Genomic DNA, 11,151 nt, shown 5'->3' on the forward strand with positions numbered 1-11,151 from the left:
GTTGATCATGTGATGCAGACGTGTTACAACATTTGAAGAGTTTGGTAATGTCATCATAGTTACATAAACCAAAATACTAACTTAAAAAATAGTTTTACTCTACATCTTCTTCAAAATAAATAACACAAAGCCACCTACATCAATGCTCGCAACACGGCTCCCAGCAGCAAAAGCACCGATCCAACAAGTGCCGAGCTGCCAGCCGTGACTACCTCGAACACGACCGCATCGAAACTCTCCAGAACCATGTTCTCCACGTCGGTAATCTCCTGGTTCTCCTCAAACTTGGATTCCGGCGTGCTGACCACGACCTTCAGCTTCTGGGTGTCCTTCTCCAGGTTCTTCATGTTCAGCTGCACATCGGCCGAGTTCATGTTGACGACCACGGCGTACGTCTTGTGTTCCGCCAGCTTCCGTGTGTACCCGAACACGTTGTTGATCAGAGCCTTCGACTCAAAGTCGCCGTACATGAAGGTGTGATCGCTGCGCAGCTTGATCAGCTGCTGGTACAGCTTGAAGATACTCTTGGGAGCGGTTTTCTGGGCAGCCAGGTTCAGCTCCTTGAAGTTTGAGTGCACTGGAAGCCAAGTCTTCACAGTGGTTGCCGCGGTGAATCCAGCGTAAGCTGAGCTATCCCACTGGAAGGGTGTCCTCACCGGATCGCGAGAGTACAGCTGGTAGATCTCCTTGTTCGTGTTGGCAGCCTGAGGATCCTGCGTATCTTCGAACGAAATGTCTCGGTAGTCCTCCATGCCGATCTCCTCACCATAGTAAACAACTGCGATTCCCGGCAGTGTTAGCTCTAGAACTGCGAAGCTGGCAGCACGTTCACGTCCAAAGCGAGACGCAATACGAGGACGATCGTGGTTTCCCAGCACCCAGTTAGCGTTGGCTCCCTTTGGCATGGTGTCGAGCCACTCGTCGATCACCTCCTTTAGCTGGGCAGCTCCCGAACTGTTCGTAACGCGGTTGATCATGGCAAAGTTGAACGGGAAGTGCGATCCCTTGCGCGTACCATCCCCATACCATCGCATGGTCTGCTCCAGGTTGGCGTAAGCCTCCGTCATCATCAGCTTGGTCTGCTTCGTCTCAACGGACCACTTGTCGAACAGCTCACGCCAGTCGTAGATCAGCGAGTACGATTTGTCCTACAAATAAACTCATGAAACCTAGGGATCCCGAAATAACTTGATTCTTTTACCTGATTCATGGTATATTTGTGATCCATATTCTCGTAGAACAACTCACGATTCTCATCAATCAGCGGCTCGTCCAAGAATCGCTCATCCTCGTACGCGTGGTTGATCGCATCAATACGAAATCCGTCAACACCCTTTGAAAACCAGAACTCGATCATCTTCTTCATTTCCTCCTTTACCTTGGGATTTTCGTAGTTCAGATCGGGCTGGCCTTTATCGAATTGATGCAGATAGAATTGGGTGCTACCTTCCGGCTTGGTCCACGCCTCCGTATGGAACACCGATTGCTGGATTATCGAAAAACATCCCTTAATATCACAGCATATCTTGAAGCGTCACTCCTAACTTACCCAATTGTTAGGTGGCAATCCGCCAGCTTTGCCGTCTTTCCACACATAAAAGTCCCGAAATTCTGGATCTCCACTCTTGGACTTGACGAACCACTCGTGCTCGTCGCTGGTGTGGTTCGGCACAAAGTCTAGGATCACCTTGATTCCCAGCTGCTTCGCCTTCGCCAGCAGATCTTCCAAATCCTTCATCGTGCCGAACGTTGGATCGACGTCGAGAAAGTCGGAAATGTCGTATCCAAAGTCCTTCATCGGGGATTTGAACAGCGGACTAAACCACACTCCCGTGACGCCTAAGTCCACCAGGTGGTCCAGCTTCTCCAGGATTCCCTTGATGTCTCCGGTACCGTCCCCGTTTGAGTCCTTGAAGGACCGGGGATAAATCTGGTAGAACACTCCACCCTCCCACCAGTCCAGCTCAGGCAGGTCATGGTCGTGACCATCCTCTTCTCGGCCGGTAGTCTTGGCACTGACCACCGCCACCAGCAGGCCTAGCCAGAACAACACTTGGACACGCTTCATCACCACCCAGAGGACACCGCGCGGATTAGAACGACAAGACTACAAGCCGAACATCGCTCGATTGCTCCCTTTATAATGTGAGGCTTATCAGAGTGGACCCTATTGGTCTGCGAGAGAGATAACTCGGAGATAGCTGATGGTTCCTCTCGCTGGGAAATCTTGTATGAGCTGCACAGCTGCAGTACTTGACAACGCGTCCAAAAGCGGCCAATTTTGGACTCGTTGATAAGGCTAATCTATCGGATCCTGTTGTTGTTCGAATTACCTAATCAGCGGAAGGTGAGTCATCGAAGATATGAAACGGTTATTGGAGTATCACAATTTTATTAGAGCATACTTAGTTATCGTTCTTATGTAACCAGTCTTATAATCTACGCGAAAATGTTTCGCAGCACTGAAGCAATCAGAAGCAGCACTGAAACTTGGACAATGGCACCGCCACTGGGCAGAAGCTCAAACACGACTGTGTCGTACCTGCCGAGCACCAGGTTCTGCACATCATCATACTGATCACCCTCCTTCATGTCCGAATCCAGCGAACTGATCACTACCTTAACCTTACCAACCTCTTCGCCCAGATCCTTCAAGTTCAAATCCACGTCGAACGGGTTGACGTTCACCGCCACGGCATAGGTCTGGTGATCCTTGAGGCTTCGGGTGAAGGCAAACACGTTGTTGGTGAGGACGAACGTCTTCAGGTCACCGTGTCGGAAGGTATGACCCTTGCGCAGCTGGATCAGCTTCTGGTACAGCTTGAACATGCTGTTGGGGTCTTCCTTCTGGGCAGCCAGGTTGATTTCCTCGTAGTTTGGATGAACTGGCAGCCACGTATCGATTGCGTTTTCAGGTGAGAATCCAGCATGCTTCGAGGAGTCCCACTGGAATGGCGTTCGAACTGGATCTCTGGTATGTTCTTGGAATACATCTCGGTTGGTGTTGCACGCCTGAGGATCCTGCGTATCTTCCCAGGTGATATCGCGATTATCTTCCATACCAATCTCCTCACCCTGAACAATAAAACTTATCATTAGTATTGCATATCACGAGTGAGTAAAGCGTTACTTACGTAGTAAACCACAGCGATTCCCGGCAGAGTCATCTCCATAATGGCCATTCCGGCGGCGCGATCGCGTCCATATCGCGAAGCAACTCGTGGACGGTCATGATTACCGAGCACCCAGTTCGGGCTACCGAAGCTCGGCATAGCGGCGATCCATTCATCAATCAGCCTCTTGTAGTCGTCGGCCAGCGAACCACTGTTGATCGACATGATAAAGTCAAAGTTGAACGGCATGTGCGATCCCCGCCGTTGCTCGGTGCCGAACCACTTCATCAGATCCTCGAGCGAAGCGTACGCCTCGGTCATCATGAAGCGAGTGTGGCCGTCCTTTTCCTTGTACGAATCGAAAATTTCGCGCCAAGAGTAGATTATTTCGTAGTTTTCTTCCTGCAGAAGGTACAAGTTTAGTTATGAACGTCTAATACACTCAAGAAGTTACGTACCAAATCCTTAGTAAGATTATGATACATGTTTCCATAAGACGGTGGAAGATTCTCATCGATGATAGCTTCATCTTGGAAGTCCGGATCCTCGTAAACGTGGTTGATCGCATCAATCCGGAACCCGTCAACGCCCTTATCCAGCCAAAACCTAATCATATCATCCATTTCCTTCTTGACCTCAGCATTGCGATAGTTCAGGTCTGGCTGCTTCTTATCGAACTGATGCAGGTAGTAGTGAGTTTCACCGTCAAGCTTCGTCCAAGCCGGGGTGTGGAACACCGCAACCCAATTGGTCGGCGGCATATACTCCATACCGATCCGACGTCCTTCACGCCACACGTAATAGTCCCTGTACTTTGGATCACCCTGCTTTGCCTTCTCGAACCACTCGTGCTCATCACTGCTATGATTCGGTACAAAGTCCAGAATAACCTTCACTCCAATCTCCTTCGATTTCGCCAACAACGCGTCCAAATCTTCCATCGTACCAAAGATCGGATCCACATCCCGGAAGTCGGAAATGTCGTACCCAAAGTCCGCCATCGGTGACTTGAACAGCGGACTAAACCACACTCCATCCACACCCAGATCCTTCAAGTGGTCCAACTGCTCCGTAATTCCCTTGATATCACCAACACCATCCCCGTCACTGTCTTTGAACGACCTCGGATAAATCTGGTAAAACACTCCACCTTCCCACCAGTCCGACTCCCCATGATCGTGACCATCGTCGTTCCGGACGCTCAATCCGTGCGCCAACACGACGGCCGCCAACGTCGCAAGGACCACTCCGCGCATGATCCCAACCACTTCACTTCTTCTTTTTCGAACACAATACAGCACTGCACAGTCTGTACAACCGATTCACAACGATTAACCTTCCAAACGTCTCGTAGTGGCACTTTTATATCGTAGACGCCGGCTTATCAGCCCTAATCAGCGACTAAGTCTCGATTCCGGCTTACAAAAAGTAATCCTGCGGTACTTGCGTGTGTGCGCGAGTCGGATCGCGGGCAAACAATCGCTTAAATCGCTGCTATGGACTCGTTGGATAAGACGCTTTGTAGTGATTGAGTCAATTTGGTGGTGCAAGAACCGGATTTTAAAACGAGTTCAAAGTTCAGATTTCAAGTTGTTGGAAAACCATTTGGAGATGGTAGAACCGTTGAAGATCTTCAACCTATACTATTCACCTGACTTCAAGTCGACGGAGACAGCTCTGAGAGTCATTTTCATTCAAATTTACGTGCAGTTTGATTAGATTCATTCAGGAGTTCTTACCTTGAGACAGGGCTTTATTCGACGTTGTCGTGCTATCTTGTCTTACGCGTTTACCTTTTAGCGTTCCGAGTTGTAAAGTTTGAATAAACACAAACTAGGGCACGTAATGTAAACAATAACAAACACATTTTGTTTGCTAACCATTTTGTACATTGTCCCGACGCTTTTGTTTAATTTGGTTGCCGGAGTCTCAAGTTATCATTAAAAATATATACGGTAGTCGGGCATGTACGTGTGTCAAATGCGTCCTGACCTGGAATCCCTTTGGTCAGTTGTCGCACTTACAGTATTATTATCTGCACGGAGTCATTTCTATTTTATTGAATACCTCAGGATTGAGATCAAATCTGTGATGGTTAAAAGGTGAGGCATTGTGAGTTGCACAAAATGACGTTCATAACTCGATTTGACCCAAAATGCACGTGCGACAAGACAGCACAATAACGACGATATGAAGGTAATAAAACAACACACTTCAATAAACAATCACGTGCCAATGTAGACGTTAAAAAACCATTATTGCCTCCTTAGGTCACGCCACCGGGCAATCTTTCGCGATAATCCATTTTGGCTGTGAAATTTTCGAGAAAAAAAAATTCCCAGATTGTACGTTACAGATAAATCAGTCTACGTTTAAGCTGACTTCATTGAAAAACAGCAGCTCCAAGTTCGCAGGACAAGCGTATTACTCATTTAATCTTATCTCAAGATGAAATATTTATGAATCACAACTAGCATTTTACAATTTAAAGTGTCTTAATAGCCGTTAAATAAAATCTTCCTAAAACCATTCTGATATTTTATTCGAAATGTCTATTCTAGTAAGTTTTCCACCAAAGTTCCTAATATCCCGTTATCACTAAATAAAAAATAAAACCACCATAATTGTGGCACCTTATCACGGTCAAAATTAGTCATATCGCGCATTGGATTGTTAAAAATAATCTAACCCCTTGCCCAAAAAAACACCCCCCGACGTTCTAATCTCATTAGTTGTTGAAGCTCACAGTATCGATCGATGATTGATTGGCACTCGTTTAACGGCGATGGTCGTTATCAAACGTAGAGCTGGATATTGGACCGATAAGATTTTTTTTATTCTTCGGGTACAAAAGCGACTCATTTGAAAGCGTGATTGAATTTATTGCCAAATTTTGCAATGTACAAAGCAAAGACCTTTTTGGGTTGTTCACTAGCCATCGCAAGGCTCTGGCATTGTTTACACAAAATTACTTTCAAATTGAGCAGTTCTCTAGGATTTCGGTCATTCGATTTTTTTTGTATTTTTTAATCCGACTGAAACTTTTTTGGTGCCTTCGGTATGCCCAAAGAAGCCATTTTGCATCATTAGTTTGTCCATATAATTTTCCATACAAATTCGGCAGCTGTCCATACAAAAATGATGTATGAAAATTCAAAAATCTGTATCTTTTGAAGGAATTTTTTGATCGATTTGGTGTCTTCGGCAAAGTTGTAGGTATGGATACGGACTACACTGGAAAAAAATAATACACGGTAAAAAAAAATTTGGTGATTTTTTTATTTAACTTTTTATCACTAAAACTTGATTTACAAAAAAACACTATTTTTAATTTTTTTTATTTTTTGATATGTTTTAGAAGGCATAAAATGCCAACTTTTCAGAAATTTCCAGGTTGTGCAAAAAATCACTGACCGAGTTATGAATTTTTTAATCAATACTGATTTTTTCAAAAAATCGAAATTTTGGTCGTAAAAATTTTTCAACTTCATTTTTCGATGTAAAATCAAATTTGCAATCAAAAAGTACTTTACTGAAATTTTGATAAAGTGCACCGTTTTCAAGTTATAGCCATATTTAAGTGACTTTTTTGAAAATAGTCGCAGTTTTTCATTTTTTTAAATTAGTGCACATGTTTGCCCAGTTTTGAAAAAAATATTTTTGAAAAGCTGAGAAAATTCTCTATATTTTGCTTATTTGGACTTTGTTGATACGACCTTTAGTTGCTGAGATATTGCAATGCAAAGGTTTAAAAACAGGAAAATTGATGTTTTCTAAGTTTCACCCAAACAACCCACCATTTTCTATCGTCAATATCTCAGCAACTAATGGTCCGATTTTCAATGTTAATATATGAAACATTTGTGAAATTTTCCGATCTCTTCGAAAAAAATATTTTTGGAATTTTCAAATCAAGACTAACATTTCACAAAGGCCAAACATTCAATATTACGCCCTTTTAAAATGTTTGTCTTGATTTGAAAATTCCAAAAATATTTTTTTCGAAAAGATCGGAAAATTTCACAATTGTTTCATATATTAACATTGAAAATCGGACCATTAGTTGCTGAGATATTGACGATAGAAAATGGTGGGTTGTTTGGGTGAAACTTAGAAAACATCAATTTTCCTGTTTTTAAACCTTTGCATTGCAATATCTCAGCAACTAAAGGTCGTATCAACATAGTCCGAATAAGCAAAATATAGAGAATTTTCTCAGCTTTTCAAAAATATTTTTTTCAAAACAGGGCAAACATGTGCACTAATTTAAAAAAATGAAAAACTGCGACTATTTTCAAAAAAGTCACTTAAATATGGCTATAACTTGAAAACGGTGCACTTTATCAAAATTTTAGTAAAGTACTTTTTGATTGCAAATTTGATTTTACATCGAAAAATGAAGTTGAAAAATTTTTACGACCAAAATTTCGATTTTTTGAAAAAATCAGTATTGATTAAAAAATTCATAACTCGGTCAGTGATTTTTTGCACAACCTGGAAATTTCTGAAAAGTTGGCATTTTATGTCTTCTAAAACATATCAAAAAATAAAAAAAATTAAAAATAGTGTTTTTTTGTAAATCAAGTTTTAGTGATAAAAAGTTAAATAAAAAAATCACCAAATTTTTTTTTACCGTGTATTATTTTGTCCAGTGTAGTCCGTATCCATACCTACAACTTTGCCGAAGACACCAAATCGATCAAAAAATTCCTTCAAAAGATACAGATTTTTGAATTTTCATGCATCATTTTTGTATGGACAGCTGCCGAATTTGTATGGAAAATTATATGGACAAACTAATGATGCAAAATGGCTTCTTTGGGCATACCGAAGGCACCAAAAAAGTTTCAGCCGGATTAAAAAATACAAAAATTAAAATTGAAGAAAAAAGACCGATTTCGTAGAGAATTGCTCAATTAGGGGTTTTCGCAAACAAAGAACGAAAAAGGCCCTTTCGCCAAAATGTTTCTTTGCGCAGAGAAAAAGAAGGTGGATAGCCGCGGGGCCGAAATTCACCGCACCGATGTCCACCCAGCCTGAAACAAAAGCCGGAAAGTCAATTATCGTTTTCACATCGCACGAAGGAGAAAAAATGAGTGCAAAGAGCCAACGAAATTGTTCTGAGATAAAAACAGGCCCCGGAAAAGGTCGATAAATAGCTAGGGATGGAGCTGAAACGGTCGCAATTACCATATTTAAATGATGCCACAAAATATGGTCTAAAGTGCTCCATTTTTTATTGTCCTCTGGGGAGATTGCTATTTTGTAGCCCAAATATTATTAATAAGATATCTCAGCAAATCGTCGAGATCGTGCTATCTTGTCGCACGTCGATTTTGGGTCGAATCAAGTGAATTAACGCCATTTTGTGCAGCTCTTAATGCTTTACCAACAAAAAATCGATTTAAAAACTGAGATATTAAACAAAAACCGGGAAAAAAAACTCTGTTGTCCTGACACACCCTAAAAATTGCTGTAAATGTGACAACTGGCCAAAGGGGTTTTAGGTCAGAACGCGTTTGACACATGTACATGCCCAACTCCCGGAAACATTTGTAATTATAACTACACCGGCAACCAAAATCAACCAAAATTCGGGACGATGCACAGAATGGTCAGCCAAACAAAGCGTGTTTGTTATTGTTTACACTGCGTGCTCTAGTTTTCAAACATTAAAACGCGATTTTCTCGAAACATCCAAAAGCGTGATGGCACGATAACGTTGAAATCGTTTTTTTTTTTTTATAAAGCAGCAGTTGAAATTTGAAACATTTTTCAACTTTTTTGTTTATTTTTATTTTTAAATTAACTTTCAGCTTACTTTACCTTCAGTGTAGTTGGATCTTTATATGGATTTGAAGTCGAAGTCAGCCAATTTTGAAATGCTAGAGCCGGAGTTGGAGTTAAAGTCTTCATAAATCTTCACAAGCAGAAGTTTGTTTAGTGTAGTGTTATGTCATTAATTCTATGAATTCTTCTTCTTTATATTGAGAAGGCAACTATTTTCATAGAAAAACTTTTTTTTCGAACGCAACTAATGTACCCAAGTACAAATCAAATCAAATATAAAATGTAATATAAAAATGTTTTTTTTACATTGACTCAGCGGCCCTTATCAAAACTATGCATTTACCTCACTATTATTGAATATTACATTAAGGAATTCGTACAGATTACGTGGTACAAAAAAAAGTGTAATGATACCTCAAAAAAATTGTAAATTTACATCTTTCAATGTGAAATTTCACAAATTCAAAATAAGTTTAGATAAAATTACATCGAATAACAGATAATCAGATAATTATTTCAAGAAAATCACAAAAGGTGGAAAACTTTTGCGAAGAAACATTTTTCGAACCATTTTTTTTAATAAAAAAAATTACACTTCTTATTAGGGGAAATGAATCTATGACATTTTCCCGAAACCCATATTACCGAAGGGACATTTCCCCGAATGCCACTTCCCCGAAAAGACACTTCCCCTAATAGTCATTTCCCCGAATTCCATTTACCCGAATTTCCCATTTCCCCTAATCGTCCACATTCCCGAATGCCATTTTCCCGAATGGGCCACAATCCCGAATGCCATTTACCCGATTAGTCATATCCCTGAATAGTCATTTCCCTGAATAGTCATTTCCCTGAACGCCATTTCCCCGAACGCGGTCAAGCCGAAATGCCCGGTGCCCCGGAGCGCGCGCGCTCCTGGGCACCGGGCATTTCGGCTTGACCGCGTTCGGGGAAATAGCATTTTACAGTCGACTCTCTGCTTGTCAATATCCAAGGGACCGTCGAGGAAGAGAATCATCAGATTACAGAACGATACAAAATGAAGACTCGATTGAAAATATTTTTTTCTTGATACCCAGCTATGGGAGAGAATCATGGCAACGTCCATCAAACAAAACCAAACTAATGTCAAACACCCTTTAAAGCTTCGTTTCGCCAAGAAAAATGTCTATGCAAGCCATGAAAACTGAAATTATTGACAACCGGAAGAGATTTTTAAAGCAAACAGGGACTGAAGAATTCATCGATAGACCAGAGAGTCGACTGTGTAAGAAAAAAATGATGGCAATTTTTATCACATCAAACTACATATAATATTTCTTGAAAGGTTCGTATTGGCCTTGAATGATCAACTTTCTTTTTGGCTTCACTCAGAACAGACGTAGCATTTTAGGGGGGAAGGGGTGTTGTAAGGTTTGGTACTATTCATTCAAATACAATGAATATTGTTACAGACTATTTTTTATACATTCTCAAAACAAATACCTTTTTCTTATAGACATGATAATAATAATGCAATAGAAATTTTGTTATTTTTTATGATTCAGAAAACAAACCGTGCGATTTTCGTAGTACAGAACCCCGTTCACACTGATCATTTTATTCGCATTGCTGGTTTGGGATTTGGCGAAAAGTATAATCAACAAAAATTTATACCAGCCTTATGTACCTATTTGTTCGATTTTTGCGTTCTTGAACAAAATTCGAAAAAAAAATTCCTTGCAAATTTCTCAAAAACAACATTTAATCATGCGGTTGAATACAAATGTTAATTGAACAACAAAAAATCTAGTAATTGGGTCCTAAAATTAAGCTTAAATTTGTGATATTATTGTTCACAAGAAAAATAAGCTTTACTAAGTACAATGACCCTTTGTACGACCGCAAAGGATTTAAAAGGGATTTTTAATTCAATATCTAAAAATTCACTTCACGGCCCTTCTTGGCAGAAAAGCTCCTACTTGACAGCTCGATCCAGGGGGGGCATAGTTGATCCATCGGAAAAATGTTGTCTTGTCAAAAACTTTTTTTTGCATAAAAATGAATAAAAAAAAGTTATCAGAAATGGTTTTCAATCGTGTTTTTTACCGTTGTTCATAAAAATTGACAAAGGGCTTTACTACCCAATTTACAACATTTAATCAACAGTGAGATCATCAGCATACCCGAAAAAGCTGTTTGTTCGGTAAAATTGAGAAAGAAAATAACTGTTAGTCATGGAAAAAGGCTTTAGCGAAAATGATGATTA

At 40.8% G+C, this 11,151-nt stretch overlaps 3 protein-coding genes across 13 annotated transcripts in view; 1 reads left to right on the top strand and 2 right to left on the bottom strand.

The window, feature by feature from the left end:
- The window catches only part of LOC120418411 (dual specificity calcium/calmodulin-dependent 3',5'-cyclic nucleotide phosphodiesterase 1A-like), a 673,125-nt gene that overhangs the window by 516,869 nt on the left and 145,105 nt on the right, over nt 1–11,151 (top strand). The gene's annotated exons all lie outside the window — the stretch shown is intronic.
- Nucleotides 77–2,120, bottom strand: LOC128092840 (maltase 2-like). Its single transcript, XM_052707738.1, has 3 exons — nt 1,550–2,120; nt 1,202–1,486; nt 77–1,148 (listed from the first exon to the last, which is right to left on the bottom strand). Exons 1-3 carry the CDS (start codon nt 2,066–2,068, stop codon nt 135–137), a joined length of 1,818 nt encoding a protein of 605 aa, XP_052563698.1. The 5' UTR covers nt 2,069–2,120; the 3' UTR covers nt 77–134.
- LOC128092841 (maltase A3-like) lies at nt 2,373–4,448 on the bottom strand. The gene is made up of 3 exons (XM_052707739.1): nt 3,572–4,448; nt 3,135–3,515; nt 2,373–3,075 (listed from the first exon to the last, which is right to left on the bottom strand). Exons 1-3 carry the CDS (start codon nt 4,367–4,369, stop codon nt 2,440–2,442), a joined length of 1,815 nt encoding a protein of 604 aa, XP_052563699.1. The 5' UTR covers nt 4,370–4,448; the 3' UTR covers nt 2,373–2,439.

Source organism: Culex pipiens, chromosome 2, assembly GCF_016801865.2.
Source record: "Culex pipiens pallens isolate TS chromosome 2, TS_CPP_V2, whole genome shotgun sequence".
NCBI classification, from domain to species: Eukaryota; Metazoa; Arthropoda; class Insecta; order Diptera; family Culicidae; genus Culex; species Culex pipiens.